Source organism: Balaenoptera musculus, chromosome 10, assembly GCF_009873245.2.
Source record: "Balaenoptera musculus isolate JJ_BM4_2016_0621 chromosome 10, mBalMus1.pri.v3, whole genome shotgun sequence".
Lineage (NCBI taxonomy): Eukaryota > Metazoa > Chordata > Mammalia > Artiodactyla > Balaenopteridae > Balaenoptera > Balaenoptera musculus.
The window spans coordinates 82,892,872-82,920,532 of record NC_045794.1 but is presented as its reverse complement, the minus strand read 5'-3'; the positions used below and the strand labels follow the sequence as shown (position 1 = coordinate 82,920,532).

General features: G+C 37.5%; 1 protein-coding gene across 1 annotated transcript in view; it reads left to right on the top strand.

Moving 5' to 3' along the window:
* Nucleotides 1-16,155: 16,155 nt before the first annotated feature.
* LOC118902195 (ankyrin repeat and sterile alpha motif domain-containing protein 1B-like) overlaps nt 16,156-27,661 on the top strand; it is a 191,366-nt gene continuing 179,860 nt past the window's right edge. The window contains exon 1 of the mRNA XM_036866282.1: nt 16,156-16,315. Within this exon, the coding sequence (XP_036722177.1) occupies nt 16,182-16,315 (134 nt within the window). The 5' untranslated portion in view covers nt 16,156-16,181. The remainder of the gene's footprint in view (nt 16,316-27,661) is intronic.

Genomic DNA, 27,661 nt, shown 5'->3' with positions numbered 1-27,661 from the left:
CACGGGCTTCAGTAGTTGTGGCTCACGGGCTCTAGAGCACAGGCTCAGTAGTTGTGGCACACGGGCTTAGTTGCTCCGTGGCATGTGGGATCTTCCCGGACCAGGGCTTGAACCCATGTCTGCTGCAATGACAGATGGATTCTTAACCACTGTGCCACCAGGGAAGCCTTTTAGTGCCTTTTAAGTGGGTTTTTTATTTTCGGGTTTTTCTCCCTCTCATGAAATATTTTCATATATTCAAAATATTTTCAATATTTTCTCCCTCTCATGAAAGAGGCACTGTTCGTTGCCTACCCAATAGCCATTTCTCCTTCTTCCTTGTTAAGAGAACTCTGGTTTTGTTTGGGTAATCTATCGTTCTCCACCCAGTCACGCACTATACTAAGCCAACTGCATTGCCCTTATAAGTGATTGGCTTAGGAATGGGTATGTGACACAACACTAACCAGTGAGATTCTTCTTCTGCTTGATGTTGTCATGTCTACATGTAATGCCTGGAACTTCAGGACCACCTTATGAACAAGAGGATGATTAACTCAGGGCAAGACTGATCCCCCTGAGCTTGGCAAAGAATGATGGAAAGAACTTAGATCCTTAAACTACTAAATTAACCAATCTCAGAGCCAATTTAGAAATTCTTATGTTAGATAATAAATCTGCTTTATTGTTTATATTAGTTGTGTTGCATTTTCTATTTCTTGGAACTAAAAATTTCCTGGTACACAACTTTAACTCTATATGTTATTCCATTGCTTCTTCAGGGAAATATGAGGTCAGCATGATTCTTGTTCCTTGAAATATAACTTGTTTTGTTGACTGATTACTAGAAATACTTTTAAAAAATATTTATTTATTTATTTATTTGGTTGTGCCAGGTCTTAGTTGCGGCATGTGCCCTCCTTTGTTGCGGCTTGCCGCCTCCGTAGTTGTGGCATGTGAACTCTTAGTTGCGGCATGCATGTGGGATCTAGTTCCCTGACCAGGGGTCGAACTCGGGCCCCCTGCATTGGGAGGGCAGAGTAGTCCTATTCACTGCACCACCAGGGAAGTCCTGCTAGCAATATTTTTTTAAATATCTAAAATTTTAAAATGTCCCGACAGCATGTATAGACGTTGGTCTCTATTTTTCTTGGCCTTTGGCATTTTAACTTGGCAGATTCAATTCTAACACTGAAAGTTTTCCTCAGTTATTTCAATAATTCTTGCTTCTTTTCCTGATCCTTCTGCTGATTTTGCTTTAAATTTATGGCCACCGATCACTCCTAAGCCATCAGGGCTGCCTCCTAATCCCTCTATATTCACAGGTCTACTCTTCAACTATTTTATGCTTCCCTCCTCTTTCCACAAACCTCCAACACTCCTTCTCCTCTCCTTCCACTCAAGCCCATGACTTTGATTATTATTTCACTGTGAAGATGGAAATAATAAAAAGAGAATTTCTACAGTTGCTGGTCTTCTCTGTCCATACTCACTTCCTAGGTGATCTCTTCCAGTCTCATGGATTTAAATACCACAAATGCACTGACTAGTCCCAGATTCATATAACTAGCCCTAACTCTTCCCTGGTCTCCAAACTCATATATTCAACTTCTGGGTATTTCTTAGTCTATACTTGGCGTCACTAGACTTACCATGCACAGAGGAGACATCAATTTTTATAATTTGAGATTAGTACCTTTCATCAAGATTTTCCATTTTTTAAGTGTAGAATTACATGTGATATTTTAAAAATAATTTTGTTTGGATGCCATTATTTTTTACTTCATTTATTTTCTTTCTTCCCATTGTATGATTTCCCAGAGAAAGGTTTGAGGTTGTTTTACTTTAAAAAAGATATTTTCTAGTCCCAGTCATTCAGGATCTATGTTAGCCATTTTCAGGTGTGTAATTTAATAATTTTGGTGAAAAAATTATTTTTTCTTCTAGTGATCATTTGAAAAGATGTTGATAAAATATATGCTTTATCTCTTCTATAATTTTACCAGCTTTCAGTATCATGCTTATTAGCCTTTAGCTTCTGCAATCTATTTTTTTATGTTTTGAAAATGGAAACATCTGTGCATCTTCAGTCTTCTGGCAAGTCTTGTGTTCTTCTCCATTTCTCAAAATTACTGACAATGATTCTGTCATTACATCACCTAGTACTATGTTTTATACCCATGGATGTAATTCATCCATGGCTGAAGACTTTAACCAGTTTAAAGGAACTATGTGTGTTCTTACTATGCTTCAATTGTCTCATAATCATGTTTATATAACCCTCTTAAATTTGAAATTTTTTCTTAATGAATATAAGCAGCACAGTAGTTAATAATAGTTTACTGCCTCAGACAATAGGCTTTTCCATCTATTTTTTTCCACATCCAGTAAAAATATCCAAAATGATCTAATTATCATTTTTGTTTTAAACTGTAGTAAAGAATACGTTTTAAAGAAAGATTAATCATCCTTTTTTGCCTATTATTTTATTTAAATTTAGATAAATTGTATGTTTCAATGGAAGGTATCAAACATGATTATTTTTCTCTAAACATTATCCCATTCTTCAAGATTAAAAATGAAAGAATTCATAAGGATAGACATATAGATCAATGAAACAGAACTGAGAATCCAGATATGGACCCACACTTATGTGGTCAATTGATTTTCAGTAAAGGTATCAAAGAAAGTCAATTGGAAAAGAATAGGCTTTTCAAGAAATGTTTTTGGAATAACTGTATATCCACATGGAAAAGAAATGAACTTTGATCTTACTTCACACCATAAACCAATATTAATTCAAAATAGATCACAGACCTAAATGTAAGGGCAAACACATACATCCTACAGAACAAAGCATAGGAGAAAACCCTTCATGACCTTGGGACAACACACAAATAGCATGAACCATAAATTTAAAAAATGATAAGTAGACTTCAAAAAAATTAAAATCTTTTGCTTGTTGAAATTGTTAAGAAAATGAAAAGACAAACTACAGCTTGGGAAAAAATATTTGTAAAGCATATATCTGACAAAGGACTTGTGTCCACATCTAATTAAGAATTTTTACAACTCAATAATGATATAAATAACACAGTTTTAAGAAACAGGAAAAAGATCTGTACAGGTACTTAACAAAAAAAGATGCCCAACTTGATTGGTCATTAGGGAAATGCAAATTATAACCACAGTAAGATACTACTATACACATGTTAGAATTTCTTAATTTAAAAAGACCGAAACGTCAAGTGTTGGTGAAGATATGGTACAACTGGAACGCTCATACATTGCTAGTGGAATTGCAAAGTGGTGCAGGTACTGGAAAACAGTTTGTCAGTGTCTTAAAAATTGAAATGTACACCTACTACATGACCCAGCAATTCTACTCCTACGGGTTTACCTAAATGAAGTGAAAATATATGTCCACACAAAGATTTGTACACAAATGTTCATGGCATCATTATTCATAATAACCAAACAATAGAAACAACTCAAATATCTATCAGCTGGTCCATGTATAAACAAAATGTGGCATATACATTCAACAGAATACAACTGCAAGTAAAGCAGAATAAACTACTGATATACAGAACAATGTAGAAGAATCTCAAAAACATAATGATAAGTAAAAAAATAAATGACACAAAATACATATGAAATATGAACATGAAATTCTGGAAAAAGCAAAAACATAACAGCAGAAAGCAGATCAGTGCTTGCCTTGTGGCTGGGGGTGAGGGACAGCTTGACCACAAAAGGGCATAATGGAATTTGGAGGGTTGATTAAAGTGTTCTAAAACTTATTTCTAGTTGTGGTTGCACAACTCTATACACTCACTAAAACCATACTACTTTACACTTAAAATGGGTGAATTTTATGCTATATAAATATGCTTCAAAATGATCTTAAACGTGTATACATTAAACCTTAAGGGGGGTTCTCTTAAAAACAAAGGATTGCTATTCAGCAAATAACTTGTTGCTGATAAGCATCAATTAAAAATGCCTAACAATCCATATTCTACAAAACATAATTATCTCTGTGCAGTACAGTTTTAATATTTAAAAATCTTAATCATATTGTAAATAATTTGATACCTATCATGATTTGAGTAACAGACAATGAATTGTGGGATTATGAATTTAATATAACAGTGAAGTTTCCAGTAAAACTCATTTATTTGGAGTTTAGTTGTCTCTTTATCTCAAATGTCTATAACAAATTCAGGAATGTGTAAGTAATCAAAAATGTATTTGTACAGCTAATTTTTTTTTAATTAATTAATTAATTAATTTAATTTTTGGCTGTGTTGGGTCTTCGTTTCTGTGCGAGGGCTTTCTCTAGTTGCGGCGAGCAGGGACCACTCTTCATCGCGGTGCGCGGGTCTCTCACTATTGTGGCCTCTCTTGTTGCGGAGCACAGGCTCCAGACGCGCAGGCTCAGTAGTTGTGGCTCACGGGCCTAGTTGCTCCGCGGCATGTGGGATCTTCCCAGACCAGGGCTCGAACCCATGTCCCCTGCATTAGCAGGCAGATTCACAACCACTGTGCCACCAGGGAAGCCTGTACAGCTAATTTTGAGATCACAATGTCTATACTTTAAAATTATAGATATATTTTTAAGGGAAGTGTTGGTTAAGTCACCTGAAAAATATAGTACATTATTTGACAAAATTAATAGAATAATTTACACATGGAATAAAAATGTATAAATGAATAAATCTATATTTAGTTATTTATTACTTTTCATCATCTTTGTCTCCTCTACCTATCTTCATCTACTATTAGAAGAAGAATACATTTTTTAATTTACTTCTTGTTCTGGACCAAAACTTCTCTATGTCCTTCCACATCTCTACAAATGACCCAATTTCATTCCTTTTTATGGCTGAGTAATATTCTATCGTATGTATGTACCACATCTTCTTTATCCATTCCTCTGTTGATGGACATTTAGGTTGCTTCCATGTCCTGGCTATTGTAAATAGTGCTGCTATGAACACTGCGGTGCATGTGTCTTTTGGAATTATGGTTTTCTCTTGGTATATGCTCAGTAGTGGGATTGCTGGGTTATATGATAGTTCTATTTTTAGTTTTTTAAGGAACCTCCATACTGTTTTCCATAGTGGCTGTATCAATTTACATTCCCACCAATAGTACATGAGGGTTCCCTTTTCTCCCCACCCTCTCCAGCATTTATTATATGTGGAATCTAGAAAAATGGTATAGATCATCGTATTTGCAAAGCAGAAATAGAGATACAGATGTAGAAAACAAATGTATGGATACCAAGGGGGGAATGGGGAGTTGGGAGGAATTGGGAAGTTGGGATTAACATATATACACTATTGATACTATGTATAAAATAGATAACTAATGAGAACATACTGTATAGTAACAGGGAGCTCTTCTTAATGCACTGTGGTGACCTAAATGGGAAGGAAATCCAAAAAAGAGAGGATATATGTATATGTATAGCTGATTCATTTTGCTGTACAGTAGAAACTAACACAACATTGTAAAGCAACTATTCTCCAATAAAAATTAATTTAAAAAAAGAATTAGGAGGAATATAGGAAAATGGGAAGATGAAATACTACACCTCCTTAGTCCTATAAGATGGCACCTCTGCTAGATCTTTACTCCAAAACATTAGTGGACATTCATTGGACAATTTACTTGCAGGTATATAGGCAAGAATTATTCTGCATTGCTATCAGTTATCTAGAACTTACAGAGTTCTGAAGTAGCTTACAGGCAACGAAAGGCACAGAACCTCCACATAATCGGAATCACATAACCCAGAAGAGTGTGCTCTAAACAGTGCAAAGTTCTCCATTAAAGCACATTCCCCCCTCTACAATCCTAAAAAGGGGCTATTTACCCAGATGAGCAAATATTTTGTTAAGATAAATTCATTTTAAGGAAGTTCCTGAAGGAAACAGTGAAATTATTTATTGGTTAATAGAATTGTCTTCCTGGGAAAGAATTTCCTGGAGTAAATTTAAAAGTCATGTTGACACAGGTGACCTCAGTTCTCAGTACCAGTAGTTAAGCTATATGGGTGTGGGTGGTCTCAATTTTCTATTCCAGGATGGGGGTGAGGTGAGGAACCCTGTTATCCTCAATTCCCCCTCTCTTCATATTTGAAATGCCTCATCCTTCTCTTAAGGGCCTAAGATTTTGGAAGCCAAAAGCCAGGAAGAGAACTTGAGGTTATTTACCAGGTACCTCCTTTGAGCAATGGGATACTTGATTGATTGATTTATTTATTTATCGTGGGAGATGGGTTGCTGAAGGTGAGGAACAAAGGGAAAAGGGAATGGGAGAGGAGGATTTTTTGTTTGTTTATCTTACCACATTCTTACAAGTATAAAGTGATGTATATCTAGAGAAGAAGGTTATACAGTGGAGTGAGTTTTAAATGTTTTATGTGGGGGGTGTTTTTAATGTGTTGATCTCTTTCATAGTGTTTTTTAAAATTAACTATTTTAATAATTATTATTTTAAAAATAAATAATTATTAAAATAATTTTTAAAATTAATTATGTTGATAATTATTTTAAAAATTAATTATATTGATAATTATTTTTAAAATTAATTAATTAATTTTTGGCTGCTTTGGGGCTTCGTTGCAGTGCGCAGGCTTCTCAATGAGGAGCACGAGCTCTAGGCATGCGGGCTTCAGTAGTTGTGGCGTGTGGGCTTCCGTAGTTGTGGCTCACAGGCTCTAGAGCGCAGGCTCAGTATTTGTGGCACACAGGCTTAGTTGCTCTGTGGCATGTGGGATCTTCCCAGACCAGGGCTCGAACCCATGTCCCCTGCATTGGCAGGTGGATTCTTAACCACTGTGCCACCAAGGAAGCCCATTTCATAGTGTTTTAAGAGAAGTAGTTTGCTGAGTCCCTACCTACCCTAGCAGTTTGAATGTCTCAGTATTTTCTTTCCCCATCCTTCCCAAATTCCCTGGACTCTCTGGAATTTTCTCTATGCTGCTTCCATAATTATAGATACTAGAAAATAATTCCATTTTTTTTCTTTTTTCTAGACTCTAGGTGTTTACAATGTTTTTCTTATCAACTTGGGCTGCAGTAATCATCTTTGCTTATAGGTTCCTTCACCTAAAACAACATATTCCAACCAGGAAACATACAAGTGAAATACTTCTTTCAGGTCGCATATTCTGTAAATGGTTTAATTCTTTGTTCTCCTTCATTCATATTCTTAGAGCAAACTTATTTGAGTCAAGTAATATCTGTACTTTTCTATTAGTGCATGTGATCCTGTTTATTAAATGGACACTTCACAGCTACTGAAAATCATCATAAAACTGGGCTGCCACAGACTTCTCAGGCGCCTTCTAAGTTTCTGAACACATAGAAATTGCCACTTGTCATGGTCTTTCAGAGAAAAGAGAAGGCTAAGCCGTATGTATTTGGTTTTTGGTTTGCAGCTCTCAGAGTGTTGAAAATGAAGAAATATTGTACCATAGTTACAAAATTATAACATATTTTAAATGCTTATGTTTCACAAGAAAAAAACAAAAAACAAAAAACAAAAAAAACTGGGCTGATAGTTTTTAAGAAAAGCAATTCAGTGATTGAGAGTATTGGGGAGGTCCTTATCTTTCCTCTTTCCTGTTTAGACTAGGTCCCTGCAAAAGTACTGAGAGTTTCATATACTTTTATGTATGAATTATAGTAATAATGCATTTATTGATGTAGTATTTATTGATTATTAATGTATTTATTAATACTACCACAGTATTTTTCTAACTTTACTGTTTTTCTACATGCGTGGGAAACACATACATACACATACACGTTTATACACATTTTGGATTTCTATGTCAAGCTATGAAACTTAAAAGTTTGACTCTAGTTTAGAAACAAAGCCTTGAGTAAAATTAATTCCAATTACTAGGATGTTTAAAATACTCAGAATTCCCCCAAAGAGAAAATTTTTATGATTCTCATAAACAATATGATCACACGGATACTGAAGGGAAGTAATTTCTCCCTGATTACTGTTGACTCTCAAAGGCGGTGAAGGAATTAACTCAAGCATTTTGGATTACTTTATTACAGAATTGTAGTTGTGTATCCCTATAGAAGTACAGATTTCTTATTTAAAATTTACCTTCAACATCAAATGTTTCTGGATAACATTACATTAGATATGGATACTATAAAAATTGTAGTAAATAATAATATAAAATGGATATTTTAAAAATTACTTGTTTAGATTTAACTGGCATTTATCGCATATCTACTAAGAGTCAAGTGCCTTCATTTTTTAAATCTCATTTAATCTGATCCACAAAACATCCATCAACCCTCTTATGGACTGTATTGTGTCCCCTCTAAATTCATATATTGAGGTCCTAACCCCCAGTACCTCAGAATGTGACTGTATTTGGAGATATGGTTTTTAAAGAAGTAGTTAAGTTAAAATGAGGTTATTAGAATGGGCCTTAATCCAATAAGACTGGTGTCTTTATAAGAAGAGATTAGGACATATGCACATAGAGGGAAGACTATGTGAAGCATAGGGAGAAGGTGGCCATCTATAAGCCAAAGAAAGATGCCTCAAAAGAAACCAAACCTGCCTTCAACTTGAAGACCCTAGTCTCCAGAATTGTGAAGAAATAAATTTCTGTTGTTTAAGCCACCCAGTCTGTGGTACTTTGTTATGGCAGCCATAGCAAACTGATATACTTGTAAAGGTATGTATTATACTTCTCTATGGACTGATGGCTCTAGAAGTTTTCTAAGCTAAGAAGAGGTCACACCAGGATTGAAACCCAGGTCTTCTGACCACAGTTCTAGGTATGTGTGTGTGTTTAAATTACAAAACTGTAATTTGTGGTATAACAGAAAAAGTGCTTGGAAAGCATTTAGGTACCAATGTAGAAGAAGACACATTTAGTCAGATAATGTTAGCTACTGAGTCCAGGAAAATCTCACAATTACTCCCCTTCTGTTCTTGGCTGCAAATCCAGCCCAGCTTGGTCCCCCAGTTGGCAGGCTTGGACCTCAGCTGGGTAATAGGAAGAAGATGGTCCATGAATATGGAAGGTGGGAGGACTTTGGATTGTGGTAAATAAATAGAGAATTAGTTGCACATGTTTCTTTGTTAGTGTAAGAGAATTAAAAAGCATATGTATGCTGGACGATTATAGTTAGAATTAACTATTCATATTTTCTCATTCGGCTTAGCTTTATTTTCAAGTTGTTTCATGCAGCTAACTCCCATTCCTATTCATTGATCCATAAAGTATACATAGACATTAAAAAACGTACAAGCCATGATTTATTTATTTTGTTTTTTTTTTCATATGAAGAAAGAGGGAAGCTCCTTTGAAGTGGGCAAATATCACCAATTAAAAAAGGAATCAGAGGAACTTCCCTGGCGGTTCAGTGGTTAAGACTTCACCTTCCAATGCAGGTGGTGTGGGTTCAATCCCTGGTGGGGGAGCTAAGATCCCACATGCCTCACAGCCTAAAAACCAAAGCATAAAAAAAACCAGAAGCAATACTGTAACAAATTCAATAAAGACTTTTAAAAAAAAATGGGAAAAGAACTCCTATTAAAAAAAAAAAAAGAATCAGAGAACATATGCAAGTGAAAAAGCAACTTCATTTTTAGAAAAAGTATTTGTATAATACTTTATATAATTTTGAAATTAAGAACATTCAATAACAATAATACACTTAAAGTCCATAAACAATACAAACATGACTGGGAGATGTGAGTGAATTATTACAAGATAGGAGCAGAGGTAAAGCAAAAGATGGAAGGAGGTAACATAGGGATTTAGTTCTGAGAGTATAATTCCCAACTGCCTTCTAAAGAGCAAAGTGTACAGACTTCCAAACAGTGTTCTTCATGGAACACTCTTTTTCCACCTCCTGCTTCCCTTTGCCATATATCTCTCAAGTCTCAGTTTAAGTATCTCCTCTGGAGACAAGTCTTCTGCTCATCTCAAGAAAGGATCTTTCTTGAGATATGAGAGAGTTAGAGATGATTTGCTGATGGGAAGCATTCCTTTCTGCCCAGGCTGGGCATATTTGGCTGCCTGAGGGGATAATTTGATTCCAGGCTCCTGCCCTCCTCCCCCCTCTAAACAATCAGGCCAAGCAAAGAAGTATCCCCCAAAAGGGCTTTAGAATAAGTCACTCCTAAATCTGTAGGCTTATGGCTCATGGACCAAAACCTACCCATGGCCTATATGGCCAGTAAACTAAGAATGGTTTCTGCATTTTTATTTATTTTTTTCTTTTATTTATTTTTTCTTTTATTTCTTTTGGCTGCGTTGGGTTTTCGTTGCTGCGCAGGCTTTCTCTGGTTGCGGCGAGCGGGGGCTACTCTTCGTTGCAGTGCGCGGGCTTCTCATTGCGGTGGCTTCTCTCTTGTTGCGGAGCATGGGCTGTAGGCGCGCAGGCTTCAGTAGTTGCAGCGCATGGGCTCAGTAGTTGTGGCGCATGGGCTTAGCTGCTCCGCGGCATGTGGGATCTTCCCACACCAGGGACTGAACCCGTGCCTCCTGCATTGGCAGGAGAATTCTTAACCACTGCGCCACCAGGGAAGTCCCTGCATTTTTAAATGGTTGAAAAAAAGTCAAAAGAAGAATATTTTGTGACACGTGGAAATTATACAAAATTCAAATTTAAGTATACATAAATAAAGTTTTATTGGTTCACGGCCACACTCCGTTTGTTTTGAATATTGCCTATGGCTACTTTCATGCCACAATGGCGAGTTGAATAGTGTGATAGAGACTGTGTGGCCCACAAAGCTGAAGATATTTACTCTCTGGCCCTTTAATGAAAAAGTTTGTGACCCATGTGTAGGAGAAAGACAGAAGTAGAGGATGGGGTGTAAGAAGGAGGTATTAGCCCTTGAGAAACATGAGATGAGATTCCAAAAGTGCATATTACATTCTTTGTGTCTTCTTAGTCACCCCTCTAGAGATTGTGTAATAGGTTTATCAGGATGCTAGCTCTTTTCCTCAGTGGAAAATAAATAGAGATGGTAAAAATTTATTTTTTGGCATTTCAGGGGTTTCTCTCTGTGAGAAATAGTTTGGAGACAAGACTACATTTTTCAGTGGGCTGTGTACTGGGTCACCTGTGGGGCACATAGGTTTTCAAAGGTAGTAGCACATAGACAGGGGGGTTCTGAGAGAGGAGGAAGTTAATGACAGAATCAGCAGGATGGTGGTGGAATGTTGTGCGGTGTGATGTGATGGTCTTGGGGGAAACCCTTATTTTTCCACATCAAATTTCCCTAGGGGGGAAGAAACTTCTCCTTTTTCCAAGAGGGAATTGTATTATAGCAAACACTTTTGCTTTCTTTTTTTTTTTTTTTATATTGCTCTTTTTTTTTCCATATATTTATTTTATTTATTTATTTTTGGCTGCGTTGGGACTTCGTTGCTGCACGTGGGCTTTCTCTAGTTGCGGCGAGCGGGGGCTACTCTTCATTGCCGTGCACGGGCTTCTCGTTGTGGTGGCTTCTCTTGTTGCAGAGCACAGGCTCTAGGCGTGCGGGCTTCAGGAGTTGTGGCTTGCCGGCTCTGGAGCACAGGCTCAGTAGTTGTGGCGCATGGGCTTAGCTGCTCCGCAGCATGTGGGATCTTCCTGGACCAGGGCTCGAACCCGTGTCTCCTGCATTGGCAGGCAGATTCTCAACCACAGCGCCACCAGGGAAACCCACTTTTGCTTTCTTTCCCTACTTGCTTCCATTGGAATCACTTTACCAGTGGGTGGGATTACTTTCCTTTAAAACAAGATACAGGTTCAATGCTGGCTTGCTTTCTCTCTTGCAATGCCTGTCTCATGGATCGCTAAGAAGGGCAGTGGGCTTTCTTCTGCTATGTAACAAGACGGTGGGCATACTTGGGCATCAGTACGTGTCTCAGGATGCTTTCCAAAGGCAGCCCTAGAAACCTATCATTCTCTCTGATCTTCTGATTCCATTTGTGAGACGTGCTTTAGGCTGGCTGGCTATACGAATTTTCAGATCTAACTTTCTCCACAGGCAGATCTCAGGGTGCACATTTACAGAGAGGAAGTTCCTAGTCTCATTTTCAGTCTAGTTTTAGTATGGATCCCTGCACTTTGTGGGATATTAGATACTTACCTCATCCAGGTAATAAAGATGACACTCTAATGAGATGTTCATTTGGTTCCTTGTGTCTATTCTCAGTCGGTTAGAACCTGGAGAAGATGGGTGATTGACATTCCATGGCCTTCAACATTCATGACCATAAATTCAGAAAGACTGCAAACATGATGATATGCTTGGTGTCTGGGTTTCTTCAGGAAGACGATGAAGGGCAAGTTTGTGCCATGTAGGCATGAGGAGACAAACTTACATGGAATGCAGAAAGCAAGAACTTGGTGTTCTATTCAGATGCCTAATATCTTCATAGTATTCTGTAACCTGGAGCTGCTAACTTCTGTCCCACAGCCTATACAGTCCCAGTTATGCAGAGTAACTGTAGAGCTCACGACGGAGAAAGTAGATATTTTCCAAATCCACTCCCTAAATCACAGTTATCCTATCTTAGCTCAGCTGATAACTTGATGCTATAAGACATCATCTTCTCCTCTTCCTCACTGCAAACAGACCTTGGTATGCAGTTCTAAGATTGATCTTGATTCATGTTCCTTCACTTTATGTTTCCAAAGGCTTCTTATACTTGCTTTGTCTTTTGCTTTATCTCCCTTTTCTAGTCTCAACCCCTAGTCCCTTCTTTTATTAGTCAACCCCAAGAGGAGTGACTTGCAATAATTCTCAACTTGCTAAAAAGTATACAGAATTACATCTGTGTATATCAGACTTTAGAGTAAGGGATTCAGAACTTCTGCAGGAATTATAATATCTAGTATATATATATTATGCTATTATGTACCAGGAACAATACTAGATTCTTTACTTTGTCTCATTTAATCCTGACTGGTTTGTATGTGTATATAAAACATATATACAATAATATCTAACAATATGTAATATACATGTATAATGATATATATATACACAGTATATACAACATGTGTATATATACACAATATGTTATATATAAAAATAAATAAAAAGAGAAAAAATACTCTAGTATTGTTCCTGGTACATATATACATTTACTATAATTAATACTGTCCATTGAGAATAGCAAAATAGATTTTGATGAAAAAAAAAGGTTCAATTAGAAAAATGTGGAGAATAAATATCTTTTTATTTTTGTTATTAAAACAGAATAGAAATTGATCTCACATTTATCCCCATACTTGATTTCTAGCTTCAATTATGCATATAACTTAATGGACTAAGACCATATTTCATCACAGGCATACAATATAAGGCCAGTGGAGACCATCAGACATAACTTCATTTTACATACGTGCCAACTGAGATCTAGCCTGTGCAACTGGTTCCCACGATTTTCTGGCTCTTTCCACTACACACAGATGCACAATACCTTGATGAAATCTGGATGTTTAAAAAAATCTGAATTTTTTTTTTTTTTTGGCCTCTCCAGATTTTTGGAAGAATGTTTTCACTTTTAATTTGCATGTTAGTTCCCATGCAGTCAAGCCTTTGTCTTCTTCAACAAGAAACTATGATGTAACTACAAACAAAGAGTTTGAAGTTGAAAACTGGCTTGGAGTATCATATACCACTAGAGTACCTGGAACTGTGGAACTGATTCTTGAAATAAATCATTACTAATGGTTTCCCATTGGGAGTTGACCCTCCTGATCACTAACTCAGCCATGATGAAACATTGTTGCTTCTCAAAATTGTTTATTTTTAGCTCTGACCAACTGAATACTTATAGTATATTCTGGGATACATGTGTTTTGCTTAGGTGGCAACATTAGGAAAGTGGAAGAAGGATTTCTGTGTGCCATTTTCAAAATGAAATTAATGGCTCCTTACCTCTTGTTTCTTTAACTGGTCTGCTAGTCCCAGTATATCAGGGATCATATTATTATCATATATAATATCCTCTTATTATTAAAACAGATTCAAAAACAAAAACAAAACAAAAACCCACTAGCTCAAAATCTACTTCCTTCAGGAAGCCTCCCATAAGCAACCACAATATACCTAACACTTTGAACCATTCAAATAAAATCTCAGAATACTAAATTTCATTAAAAAATGTTAACATATACATTTGTTGTTACTTATTTCTGAATGTCCTTTAAGTTTTCTCCAGTTATTTACTTAAAATTTCCGCCTATAGCAGGCAGTCATGGATTTGAGTCTTGGCTCACTTTCCAGCTCCATGATTTTGGGCTAATCAGTGTCATCATCTGTAAAATAAGGATAAAAATGATACTCATCTCATGGGATTGTTATGAAGGCTGAGATAACATGAAAAAAACTTAGCATAGTACCTGGTACCTAGTAACCGCTCATCAAATGTCTGTGATAATTATTGTCTGTCCATTTTATTTTTTCATGGGGGCAGTAAGGTATCTGGGGAGAAGCACGGGCTAGCAGTGAGTCAGTTCTGTGGTCCAGTTCTGTCAGCCACTTACTATGTGCAGCATCTTGAGAAATTTAATTAACCCTCTGACCCACTATTTCCTCATTACCAAAATGGATATATGGTAGTAATATCCAGTTCACTCAATTGTTGTGAGGAAAGCGCCCATTATGTCCCTTTCCTCCCAACTGATTATCAACAAGTTAACATTTATGAAGTCTATTCCAAGGGCAAGGCAACGCACAGGGTGTCACAGGAAGTTTCAAAAGAAAATAAATGCGTGTTCTCCATCGCAGGCAAGGAGAGCAGCTAACAAAATCAAGCCAACCATGCACAATGAATTGCTGATGAATATGCAAATTAAAGTGGGTGTCTAATCCATGCTCATTTATATTTTTTCCCAGTGTGAATGTGTTAGAATTTTCAATGAGAGCCTTTTTCCTGGTATTTTCACAAGTCAGCAGATCCTCAAAGCCCAACTGAAATAGAGGACTGATTAAAGACCTTAGAAAAACTGCAACAGTCACAAACCATTCAGTGGCCAGTGTCACAGAAACTAGAAGAAAACAAACCTCTTCTTTCTAAGCAAGCGCAGGTCTCAGTCGTCTCGGGAGGTAAACGGAAGGACGAAAACCGGTCCAGTCACCCGGACACCGACAGAAGCGGTGGCAGAAGGGCTCCTTCCCAGCATCACCAGCCTCCCATCCCGGACATGGAGGATTTTCCTCACGCGTCGTGACTGACCCGAGGCGTGGCGCCGGCGCCCGCGCGGCTGAGGAGTCGCAGCGGCCCGGAGAACTCCAGTCCTCACACGGTTAAACCTCTCCCAAGGAGACTGTAAGAGGGAGGGTCCCCGCCCACGAAAACCAGGAGAATCTCGTCCCGGCGCCCCGCCCCCACCTCCCCCCCGCCCCCCCCCCCAACTCGGGACGGACTCACTGGCCGCACCTGCCCGCGCGCACACGCCCCCCCGCGCGCCGGCCGCCCCGGGCGCCAGGCCTCAGAGCTGCCGCCGCCGCAGCCGACGGACCCGGGCGTCCGCCCTCCCTATCCCATCCCCGAGCCGCCTCCGCCACCGCCGCCCTCGGCACGCGCCCGCCGCGGCTCGTCCTCACCGTCCGGCCTCGGCGCGGGCCGCGGCCGCTACAGCCGCAGCCGCCGCCGTGCTTCTCTCCGCCGCGGGCCGCGGACGCCGCCGCCTTAACCGCCGAGTGGGCCGGGCGCGAAAGCTGAGGAGAACCCGGGCCGGGGCGCGAGGGCGCGCGGGCCGCCGCCGCCGCCGCGGGCGTTCGCGGTTCTCGGGCTCAGGCGAGGACGGTCTCCGTCTCCTCCTCCGACCTCCTCACTCCTCCCCATCCTCCTCCCGCTCCTCAAAAGCACCCCCGGTCCCCACCCCCTCACGCCCCACCCGCGGGAACCAGGCCTCGGGAATTCAGGGGAGTGGCTGTGAGGGCGCGTCGCGGCTCCCAGCTCGGCCAGACCCTCTTCCAAGACATGGTCTGATTCTCATTGTGAAAGCTGCGCCCCGAAGAGGAGCGGAGAGTGGTGTCCCCGGCTGGGGGCTGCACGCATCTCCCGGTGCTGAAGCTCTGGCATTATCTTAGGGTGGGGCGGGGAGGGCCCTGGATTTGGGGGCAGTGGGGGTGGGCGGGGAGGAGGACCCGAAGGGGAAAGGACTCTGTGAGGGAGTCGGCGAGAGACCATGGGGAAGGACCAGGAGCTGTTGGAAGCTGCTCGCACTGGAAATGTGGCTCTGGTAGAGAAACTCCTGTCTGGCAGGAAAGGAGGGATCCTGGGCGGTGGATCCGGACCCCTGCCCCTGTCTAATCTGCTAAGGTAAGGACTGGAACCGGCTCCGGGTCTGCACACCTCGTTGTGCATTGTGATGGATACGTCCTGCTCCTCATGGTTATTGCACCTGGTGGCTGCCAGCGATTCATTCTTAAATTAGGTAGGAAAACAGAATGTGTGTATGGAGAGGAGGCATGCACCTCCCGGTCAGATTGATGCCTTAGATTCTTTGAGTAATTTTAAGATAGCCTTCCATCAATGCGTCGGTAGCTACTTTTCTCTGAGCTGTGGTGCAGAACTTATACATGTACTAGTGTTGCTGGAAGAATTTCTGCGTTTCACCCGCTTTACGTCAGTGTTTATTATATATTTTCTGCTTCGAACCCGGCCTTTTTTTTTTTGTCTACTTAAATGAAATTGGCAAAGAAGTATTGCGTGCGTGCAATTATTCTGCAAAAGCCACAGCCTTTGGTTGCTGCTACCCTTCTCTTGCAGAAGGCATTTGCTGTGCTGTGGGATATGATCCCCCAAAATGAAGAAAGTGAGCCTTCTGATGAGATGTCATCAGTACAGGGTGTGTGTAAAACTTGATGAGGCAGGTTAGGCAGCCCCAGCAGTACTTTCAGCCACCTGGACATGGCTGAGTGAAACTTGGTTATTATATCTCAGGATGAAGGATGCCAGGTCGGGATTGGGAAAGTGTGTATGGAATATAGTAGAGGCCTTTTAATGGGAAGATGTTCCAGGTGAGACTAATATTGCTTGGAGAATCTTTCTAAGATGACATTTAAAAAAAAGTCAAGGTCTTTATTCAGCAGGCAGTACCTTGGAAATAGCAGGGTTGATTTGCATATTTGAAAAAACAAAAGTTGAATTGATGGGCAAATGAAATCAGTTGTGAGGGAGGAAGCCTGAAGAATATTCACTAGATAAAATTCAAGGAAAGCTATTTAGTTTCTAAAATCATGGCTATTCAGTTTACCCTGGATATTTTTGGAGGCATCAGTCATCATTCATATCTTCACCCTAAAACATCTCTTAGACAGCTCAACTGTACTTGTAAAAATTTTTTAAGCTCAAGTGATTTTCTTGGTTTTTAAAAACTGTTTCTTGCTACTCTTGACAGGTGCTTAATACAAACTTTTGGGTGATGACATTGTGTTCTTTACACAAGTTTTCATATGTTGTGGTGGTCAGATAAAGCAGTTATTTACAGTCCTGGCCAATAGGGTAAATGAGAATATTTCTATTACAGTGTAATGACTTTAGTTGGAATATAGTTGATAGGATTTTAGAAAGCTCCACGTGATCATCTATATTTGTTGACAGTGACATTTTATTGGAATGACAGTTCACTTCAGAACAATGAATATTTATGGGACTTTTTTTCATTAAGTCTTAGAAGTGATGCCTCTTGTGTGTACTCCCTTGTTGAGTAATTTTCACTTTCAATCACAAGTAGATGGCACTTCTTTTCATTTTTTCTACGTCCTGTAGAACCTTGACTCATTTTATTATCTGGACTGTTGCCATGTCACTGTTTTAATTTTTCAAAATAGCTCTGCTCTCTGTAACTCCATCGGGGATTTTGAATCTAATAGTGCCAGCCCCTTCCAGATTGCTCTCTTTAGGAGATATGAGGGAAAGGAGATGTAAGGTAAAGGACTGAGTTTGGATGTCATTGCTCTTGTGAGTATGTATGTCTTCTTCTACAAAGACTGGCCAAAGAGCTAAATCACATCCTCCAAAAAAATTTTTACAAGTATCAAATTGAAATATGTTTTTAAAACATGTACTTCAAATTTCTTTGTATATTTCTCATTTGGCTCTATACTTTGGACAAAGAATAGAGTATCATTTATCATTTCTAATTTTACTGATGATACAAGTAAGGGTCAAAAGAAAGTTAAGTACTTATGGTTTTCAACTGTGGCATGTAAAGAGCTTAGAAGTCATAAAAAAAAAATCACAAGTAGACAATGTGCACATATTTCAGATTATAGCTCTAGTACTTGCCCTTAGTCACAGGTAGTGTATACAGAAGCAGTTTATTTGGCTATAGTTTTAAATTGCAGGTAAAATAAGTATGTTTGCCAGTGGATCATATCAGTGATAAAAATAATTATGGCTAGAAACCTATATCCTGAAAGAGGTTTCTAAAAATAATCAATTTCTTTGGAAAAACACCAAAGAATTCTTTGAGAACAGTGAGAATTTTGGTTAATTTCATTGAGAGTAATGGTGTTTTAAAAAGCTTATCTTTGTGATAGAACTTAAAGGTAAACATCTTTTAAATACCTTCTCAGTTGTGCCATTTAAAAAAAAGAATAGATGTCAAATTTTAGGAATAGAATAGCAACTATTTAATGTTGGTAAACATAAATAAAACATCAAAAATTTGACCCCAATGTACTTCTTGAATGAGAGGTTTTCTCTTTTGCTGATTTTGTCAGAGGTAGCAATAGTAGCCCTACAATGAGAATGCACATAGAAAACAAAACAAAACAAAACAAAAAACCTAAAAAAAAATGTGTTCATTAGAGTAGTTTGAACCAAGCTGTAAAACATCAAAATCAAAACCAATAACCTTTAAACTTGCATTTATCTATCTCATACTGAATAAATAACTAAAACAGCGCCTTTGAGGAAAATGAGAATTGAAATTATATTCTTTGGGTGATCCTTTGCATAAAATGAAATTCCTAAGAAGGCACATTTTATTTAGCTGTCACTTTATATCACAAATGATTGTCATCAAAAGTTTATTTACAGGATAATAGGTAATTATCCCTTTTCCTTCAAACATAATGACACTTCAAAATTTTAAACTATTTTGGAATGAATTGTGGAATAGGTTTGGTACTTCCCTGCCCTACTTTATTACTTGTGTTGTGTAGTAATAGGTTTGGAACCTGTGCTAAATGTGTGTGTCATCTCATTCAATTCTTGTATCAACCTTAAGATGTTGGTCCTCATTTCTCAGATGAAGGACTAAAGAGATAGGAAGATTAAGAACTTGCCTAAGGTCACATAATTAGTAATGGCAAAGATTTTAAGTTCTGTGATTCAGATTTGCCTTACCGCGTCTTAAGTCTTACTCATTGAATCTGTTTTATTTGCAAAAGTTTAAGGTACATGGCCAATTAGATAGTCTAATCTGAACACCTTTTTGCTATGAATAATAATTTAATTTAAAAATCCTTAATTTTTTTTTTTTTTTGCTTAAGAAAACCCAAAAAACAACTCATGACTGCCCTTTGAGGGATCAGTAGATAAAGACTTTCCTGAAGATGCTTTTGATCACATATTACCTACTAAGTGAGCAGTAACTGTATGATGGGGAATCAGGTATGTTTGGGTGACACTGTGAGTTTTAGCAATAGTAAAAATGACCTTGAATAAATATAAATATGTTTCTAAGCCTCACTGTGCTCTTCTATGAAGTGGAAATAGTAATAATACCTATCATTATAGGGCTGTTGTAAGGATTAAATGAGGTATAAAGAAATTAATGTACATTGGTGTTCATCATTGTGCTGTTATTTCTCACACAGCTTTAAAGCACTTGACTGTATTTCTTCTTTTTTTTCATTTTAGAAAGCTCTAATTTATTAGTAAACCTTCCCTTCCCTTCCATTGAGCTGAAATCTTCCTTTGTTGAACTGCTACATTTTGTTTTTAGTTTTTAAATTTTGGAGCTTTTCAGAATAAATTTAATCTCGACTTCTATGTAACAATGCTTCAACAATTTTAAAGTCTTTAGTGCCACCTCTTCCTACTTTCGTTATCAAGACTAAGTATCTCCATTTCCTTACCATTTTGTTGACTCTCTGTCTTAAGGCCTTAATTACTAACGGTTTGGCTTCACATTATACTAGGGGTAAATTTCTGTAGTAAGTTTTCCATTAGAACCACAGAATCTTAAAATAGAAAGGGGCCTTTTCATCCAACTTCTTACTTAGAGAATTTACCTCTAACATCCTTTACCAGTTATTCCAGTTCTGTTAAACCCTGCAATGGCTAGATCCATCCATTCCATTTTTGACAGCTCTAATAATTAAAAAAATTCATCTTTTATTGAGCTGAAATTCACCTCCCTGTAATTTCCAGCAGTTGGTACTAGTTTGGCTTTATGAGTCAATACAAAGTAGCCAGGGCAGTTCTTTAGCTAATATTTAGCTATATTGTTTTCTTATAAATCTATTTTTTCCCCAAGATTTTAGCAGCCTGTTGTCATGTGGCAATAGAGCATAGGTGGTAAGAACTTACATTTTTATACTTTTCACTACCCTCTTTTTCTTCTTTCATATTCTCAAATTTTTCAATGACTCTCTTCAAATGTGGTGACCAGAAATGAACAAAATGCACTAGGTGTCATTTGACCAGTATAGAATATACTGGGACTTGATATATTTGAATTAAAAAAAAAGTTACAGAACAGCATTTGTAGTATGATCCTTTTCTTTAACAAAGAATAAGTGTGTGTGAACATTTATACTGTACATTAAGAAGTCTGGAATGATAAACACCAAAATGTAAATAGTATTCTTTGTTGAATGGTGGAATTGTGGGTGATCTTTATTAATTTATTTATTTTGGCTTATCTGCATTTTCCAATATTCTACAGCGAACATGTATTGTGTAATGAAAACCTCTAAAGAACCTCTCTTCAGATGGGTATAAATTTAAAAATGGCAATCTTTATGCTTGGTCTTCCTACTAACATCGAAGCCACTTAACAGAACTATTAGCCAGCTGTTTCTCTCCAATATATCTGTTTGAATATTATGAGGTATTTTATTGCCTTTCTATATTCACATTATGTTCTGTTTGTCATTCCTTTGATCTACCCCTGTAGTAGTAAGTCTATAAATTCCACGAAAATTAGGCTACTTTGTTATAGCTTGTTTCTGATAGCGAACCATTGATGATGCCTAGTATTGTGCAAATTCCTTCTACCCCCTTGCTTCTAATTCTTTTGGGTCTGGATACTTAGATTCATTTAAAGCAGCTAAGTGTCTCTTATGATCTCTGTCTTTTTGGAGCTTCAGTAATCTCCTAGCATTATTTGTTTATCCTTTCTGGTTTGAAAATGATTCTCACCAGGGATAAGAGCAAAGTAGATGTTGGGAAGAATCAGATTCTTGTTGTTGTTAGATGTCTTAGGAAATTCTCTTGTGGTCTAAAACCATCCACAGTTTTACTCTGTGAGAGATTAAAGTTACATTAGCTGTCATAGCAGTGAACTTCTATTACTTCCCTCCTTTTTTCAAACTTAGCTGAAAAGGACATTAGCCTTTTTCTAGGGCAAGTGTACAACTTCACTTTTGTGTTTGTTTTCAGTTTTACTTCTCGCCACCCTCTTTCATCCTTAAAAAAATCTGAGCTCATCAGAGCTCATTAGAGTACTCAAATTGAGTTGCTTCCCTCCTTTTCTTCCTTCATATTATATGTGAAATTTCATTTTATTTAACATATCTTTCATGAGACAGCTGCAGAGCTTTTTAACATCTCTCTTTGGCATAACTACCTTTTAATCTAAACAAAAATAATTCCCATTTAAACTGTGTTAAATTATTTCTTTTTTAGTCTAGATTAAGAATTATTTGTACTTTGATAAAGCAGTAAAAAGTTTGTTAATACCTCAAATTTACTTGATTTTCTTAATGCCTCAAAGAGTCGAATACTATGTAAAGTGTATTTAGTAAATTCTTGTTGAACATAAGGAATCCAGTTCTCAAGACTCCCATGTGAAGAAGTATATCAGTAAGAACTGAGGAAAAAATAATCTTCGTGTTATCAAAGGTATATAAACCAGAGAGCTTATCAATTTTTCAGATTCAGGATTCAGTTCATGAAGTTTTTGGTGAGGGATACAAGGAGATAAGAGGCAACTTGGAAGTATTGTAATTTTCACAACTATTTGGGCAATTGTGGTTATTGGGACTCTGATATAAGGTACTCATTTCCAGGGAAACTGTATTAGTTAAATGGAATAAATCACAAATAGAGCAGTTAAACTGCATGGAAATGTTATATCTATAAAAATAGTCAAGTTGCAAGTGGGTTATCTATTTTAGATAGTAATGGTGTTTGAAGTGGTGATTGCACCATTATGTTCAGGGAGCTGTGTCTGCCAGAGTGAACAGTGCCAGCTGCATGATGGGGAGTGAGGAGAGAGGAGAGGGAATTTTGGTATTGACCTCTTTCTCAACTAAAGGGTTTTCAGCTCCCTCTTCAAAACTGTGAGGCTGATGTGTAGCAGGGAATTAGGACAACCAGCTGGTGACTACTCAACCTGTCCGTTTTTACATCGCCCAATTCCTGGTGCATCTCAGTGGTTTCTTACAGTTGCAGATGAGTGAAGTAGGTCTTCACTGACATTAATGCGGAAACTTACAGTATTCAGTAGTGTGCCTACTGACCTTGGCAATTTAACCTCTCGGGTGACAGTAAACACAATTTGATTAGTTCAGTTGTATACTGAAATAATTTACTTAATTACGCATTTGAGGTAATTTTGGAAAATTCTTTCAAAGAGGCTATTTTAGAACATTTTCCTGAGTATTTAACTAGAAATGGAAGCTGACTATAATTCAAATCATGGGTTAGAAAAGATTAATTTCAACCTACAGAACCTGAAGCTATTTAACATTTAATGCATTTCAGTGTGTCTTTGGTTTCCATTTTGAACATATTGCAGCATGGTTTTAATTAATTAAAATATGATGAGTTTTGGTTATTCATTATATGTTGATATGAGAGATTATCTTACATTTGAAAAAGCAGGAATTTACACAGAAGACTCATCTGTGTGCCAGTTCTTTCTCTAGTCTGTGATGACATGGTCATGTAAACCATATGGCAGCCAGAGGCACAATGCCAGTTGACAGCCCAATGCATTTTTTTGTGTAACACAGGTCTAAGAACTCTTCTTAGAGTCCGGTTTTCTTCTTTTGTGTCAGTAGGACAGCAGGTGAATTCTACATTTGTGTTAAACCTGGGTGAGGCTTGCAATTGTGTGATTTTTTGAGGGTGAATCAAAATATATGGCCAAAGGATAAATTTTGTTTTCCTCATTTCCTTCTACTGTAATCTCCAAAGTTCACCTCTGAGAGTGTTTCTTATATATAGTGCTTTATTATTTAACAGCATATCTTTACGAATCTGTCTATAAAATGAATTTTGATTCAGTTGTGCTGTAGAATTGTCTGGGTTCTATTGTGTTGTGAGAGCAGCTTTAATTAAAGTGGTTAATTACTTCTAGTTAAGTGAGCTGAAACAATTGGCCTAAACTTGTTGCCCTTAAATTGGATCATCTCTTGACTGATGGTTGTGGGCATAAACAGCCAACCTCATTTCTTGCTGCCTGCTTGATATTTCTGTTCCCTGCACCCCATTTCCTCTAACCCTTCCTGCTCAAATTTCTTTTTCTAGAAAGGAAGTCTCTTCTCCATTCTAATTAGTACAGGTTCAACCTGCCTCTAGTTTTTGTGCCAACTGTCCCTCTCCAAGAGTAGCAGATTTTGTGTGAGGAGTAGAGTTGGGGTGGGCTGTGTATAGTGACAAGTAGATTAAGAAGAACAAAAATTGGACCTTCAAAATTGTGGCGTTTACAGAGTTTGCTTTCATCATCTCTAGTTTCCTGCATATCTCAATGTTAATTTCTCCTCACACGTCATGGACTCAGTGCCCTTGTGCCTTTCCTAACCTTACCCCACCACCACCAATTATTTGTGGGTGCTGACAATTCATACTGAAGTATGATTGACTGGTAAAGGCTTTTAGGAAGAGGAAGCTCTTTTAGTATTTTCATTTAAAGAGGAAACAAAACTTTAGGCCAAAATACTAAAGCTATGGAACTCTAATGGCAGAGTTGATGGAATGGATTTTTCAGATTTTCAAGTTTGGGTTGGATAAAGGTGGTCATTTATCCTTTCTTCTTACAAGGCTGGTGCTGTAGAAGGGGAAAGGGATTTGATTGGAGTCAAGAGAAATAGGATAGCATAGGGCTGGTGCTGGAAAATCCTTTTTTTTTTTTTTTTTTGCTACTTGATTAGTCCCTAGAACTTTTTATTGGATATCTGTTATATACTGATCTTAGGTATCAGCATATGGTATATATTTTGCCTATTTCCGGAAATTATTCCTAAGATGTTTTCATTTATTATAACAAAGATATAGAATAGAATTGTATAAGAGCTTTAATATCTAATGTGGTTTTAGATTCAAATTCTTCCACATCCATTTTCTTGTTATTAAAAAATTCATGTTGTAAGTTTACTCAATATGTAGGTTTTTTCATAAACCCATGTTTTACTACTGGGGAGGTGTTTGAAGTTCTGTCCCCTGGATCCCAATTAGCATTCTTCCACACTAAAGTTTTCTTTTCTTTTTTTCTTTTTTCCCCCCCAGATTAGTATTTAGCCACTTTGAATCCTTGTTTGATACCTCTAGTTACTAATCTGCATTTGAAATGTTTCATGTAGCATATAAATATGCTGAATTTAGTATCTTATGTTTTGAATATACTAAAAAACTGCTATATTTACTTAGAGAATTATCCCTGTTTTGTGTAGATATTTTACTTCTAGTATGGAGGCATGGGAGTGAGTGGGAGTTTGTTTGTGGGGAGCTGCAGGAATTATGCAGAGATGTTCTTTGGCATGGTAAACTCCGTGGTGGTGGAGTAGCCTAGAACAGAGTTGCTTCCTGTTGGCTTGCTTTGGCTAGTGACCAGAGTGGTCTGTTACTCTGAATTTCATAGAAACTTTGGAGACATAATGGAGAAGGTGAAGAATTACAAACAAGTACCTGTAGAATAATGGGAGAATATTTAACAAAGAGTTAATACAGTGTGATATGTGCTGTAATGGAAGTCTCAAGCAATGCTACAGGAATGCCAGGAACAAGGAGGAGATACCTTTAGCCTGTTTGGAGGAGTTGTCAGGGGAAACTTTAGAGAGGAGGTGATTCTTGAATCTTGTTGAATGAGTAGGAGTTTGTCAGGTTGACAATTTGCAGGAAGGGTGTTTCAGGCAAAAGGAACAGTATATTTAATAATTGTGTGTGAAAATGTAGAATATATATAATGTGGGATATTAGAAGTAGTTTGTTACAGAGCATGGATATGAGGTAAGTCTGGGGATTGAAGTACTTGTGTGCTGCCCTTAGGAGTTTGAATTTTAATCTGAAGGCCATGGAGATCCATTGACTTTTTGTTTCAAATTTTGATATGTTACTTATTCATTTATGATAATAGCATGACTGTGTTTCAGAAAATTGAGTAGAAGAGTAAAAATCATTCCAATCCTATTGCTAAAATAACTTTTTCCTATGTATGTTTAATGTAGTTGCTATTAGATAGAGTGTACAGTTTGAATCCTGAATTTTTCGCTTAGTAATATATCAAACTTTTTTAGTGTTATTCCAAAGTCTTCATAATCATTTTTTATCACACCATAGTATTCCATTTAATGCAGAATTTTCATAGACCTCTTCCATCAGAATCACTCCTGGTCGTTTGTTAAAAATATGCATTTCCTATTCCCATCTCAGACTTACTAGGTCAGAATTTTTGGGTATAAGGTCTGGGAATATGCATTTTACAAGCTTCCCTAGTTTAATTGCTGTGTACTCTGTAAAGTGTGAGAACCACTGATCTGGTGATGTATATACCATTACTTAAACATTCCCTTAATACTCGATACTTGGATATTTTAACTTGTTATTATTATAAGTAATATTTTGATGAACATTGTTATACAAATCATCTTTTCAATACAATTATATTCTTAATATACATTTCTAGAAGTGGAATCACTATTCTGAAAGGTATTTATTATTAACTCCATATTTATATATGGGGTAAAAGAGCAGAAAAATTGAATAACTTGCCCAAAGTTACAAAGCTAGTAAGTGACAGATCCAAGATTCAAATCCAGGTCTTTCTGATCCCAGAGATCTTTTTATTGTCCATGTTGCTTCCTTGTTCCATAGGGACCAATGTATGTCTTTGGTTAAAATATGAAAATGCCAATATGATTCCAGTATATAAATAGAAAGTACATTTTCTACAAAATTATATAGTAACGTATTTCAGATCTTGCATAGTTCTCATTATTTTTGCTTTTGCTCATCATACAGTTTCACATTATAGGCAGTATTTTGCTTTACATTTGTTTCTTTTTTTTATTTATCAAGTTTTAAAATTTTTTTAAGTTTATTTTTATGTTTTTGGCTGTGCTGTGTGGCATGCAGGATCTTAGTTCCCCCACCAGGGATTGAACCTGCGACCCCTGCAGTGGAAGTGCGGAGTCTTAACCACTGGACCTACAGTGGTTAAGTAGGTCCAGTGGGAAGTCCTACATTCGTTTCTTGATGGCATGTAAACAGTAAACTGAATTCAATGTTAAGTTAGTCAAAGATGTTTTAAAATATTTCTTTGTCAGTCATCATTTTCACCTTAAACAGGGTGAAATTGTTTTATCCAAAATTTCTTAGACACTTGATGTTATATAACTTCTGTTGTCTTCAAAGGTGGTCTAACAACTTGTCAGATGGGTGTGATTCAGATGGGTGTGATTTATATCTCCTTATTTCTTCCCTCTTACAAAAGGAGGAAAATAAAGTGTTCACCATAGTCCTCACTTAATAAACTTTATAATGTATCTCTTTCAAGCTGATAAATCTGAGCTCATAGTTCTTAACTGAGGTCATTAACAACTCAGGGACCTCATCAAGTCTAGTGTTAGGCTGTGTAGAAAAACCAAGGAACCAAGGCAGTTAGGACCTTCACCTCCTCTCTTTCTGTGTACCTCTGTCCCTTTTCAGAGCCTTTCTTTCTGTCTTGGTTATGAGGCATTCTTTGGCTTCTTTTATCTGGAACTCAGAACTCTCATTCAGTTTTACCCTGTACCAAAGAAAGTTTCCTATATTACATTTTATTCCTTCATGCCTTAGATCTCCATTTTCAAAAACAGCAAATGGCATAGTAGAAAGAAGCAGCAAGATGTAATGGAAAAAGTCTGAATCTTGGGATTGAATGAAAACTGCTATTGAATGGATTTTTGGCCCTTGGCAAGTTATTCCACTTCTTTGGGCTTCAGTCTCCTTATTTATAAAGTGGAAATGATAATACCTGTCTTGTAGAGTTGTAAGAAGTAGAGATAATTTATATAAAGTACCTAGCACAGTGCCTGTCACATAGGACTCAAATGCATGCTTCTGTTATGATTATTATTATTACTAGGACATTAATGGCTGTGCAAGGAATAATTGTATAGATTCAGAGTATCTTTATTTCAATGGGAACTCTGGGATATTTGCATTTTAATAGGTAACTTCTTTAGGGACATTGTCTTAGCCTAAATCGTTAATGGTATAGGCACC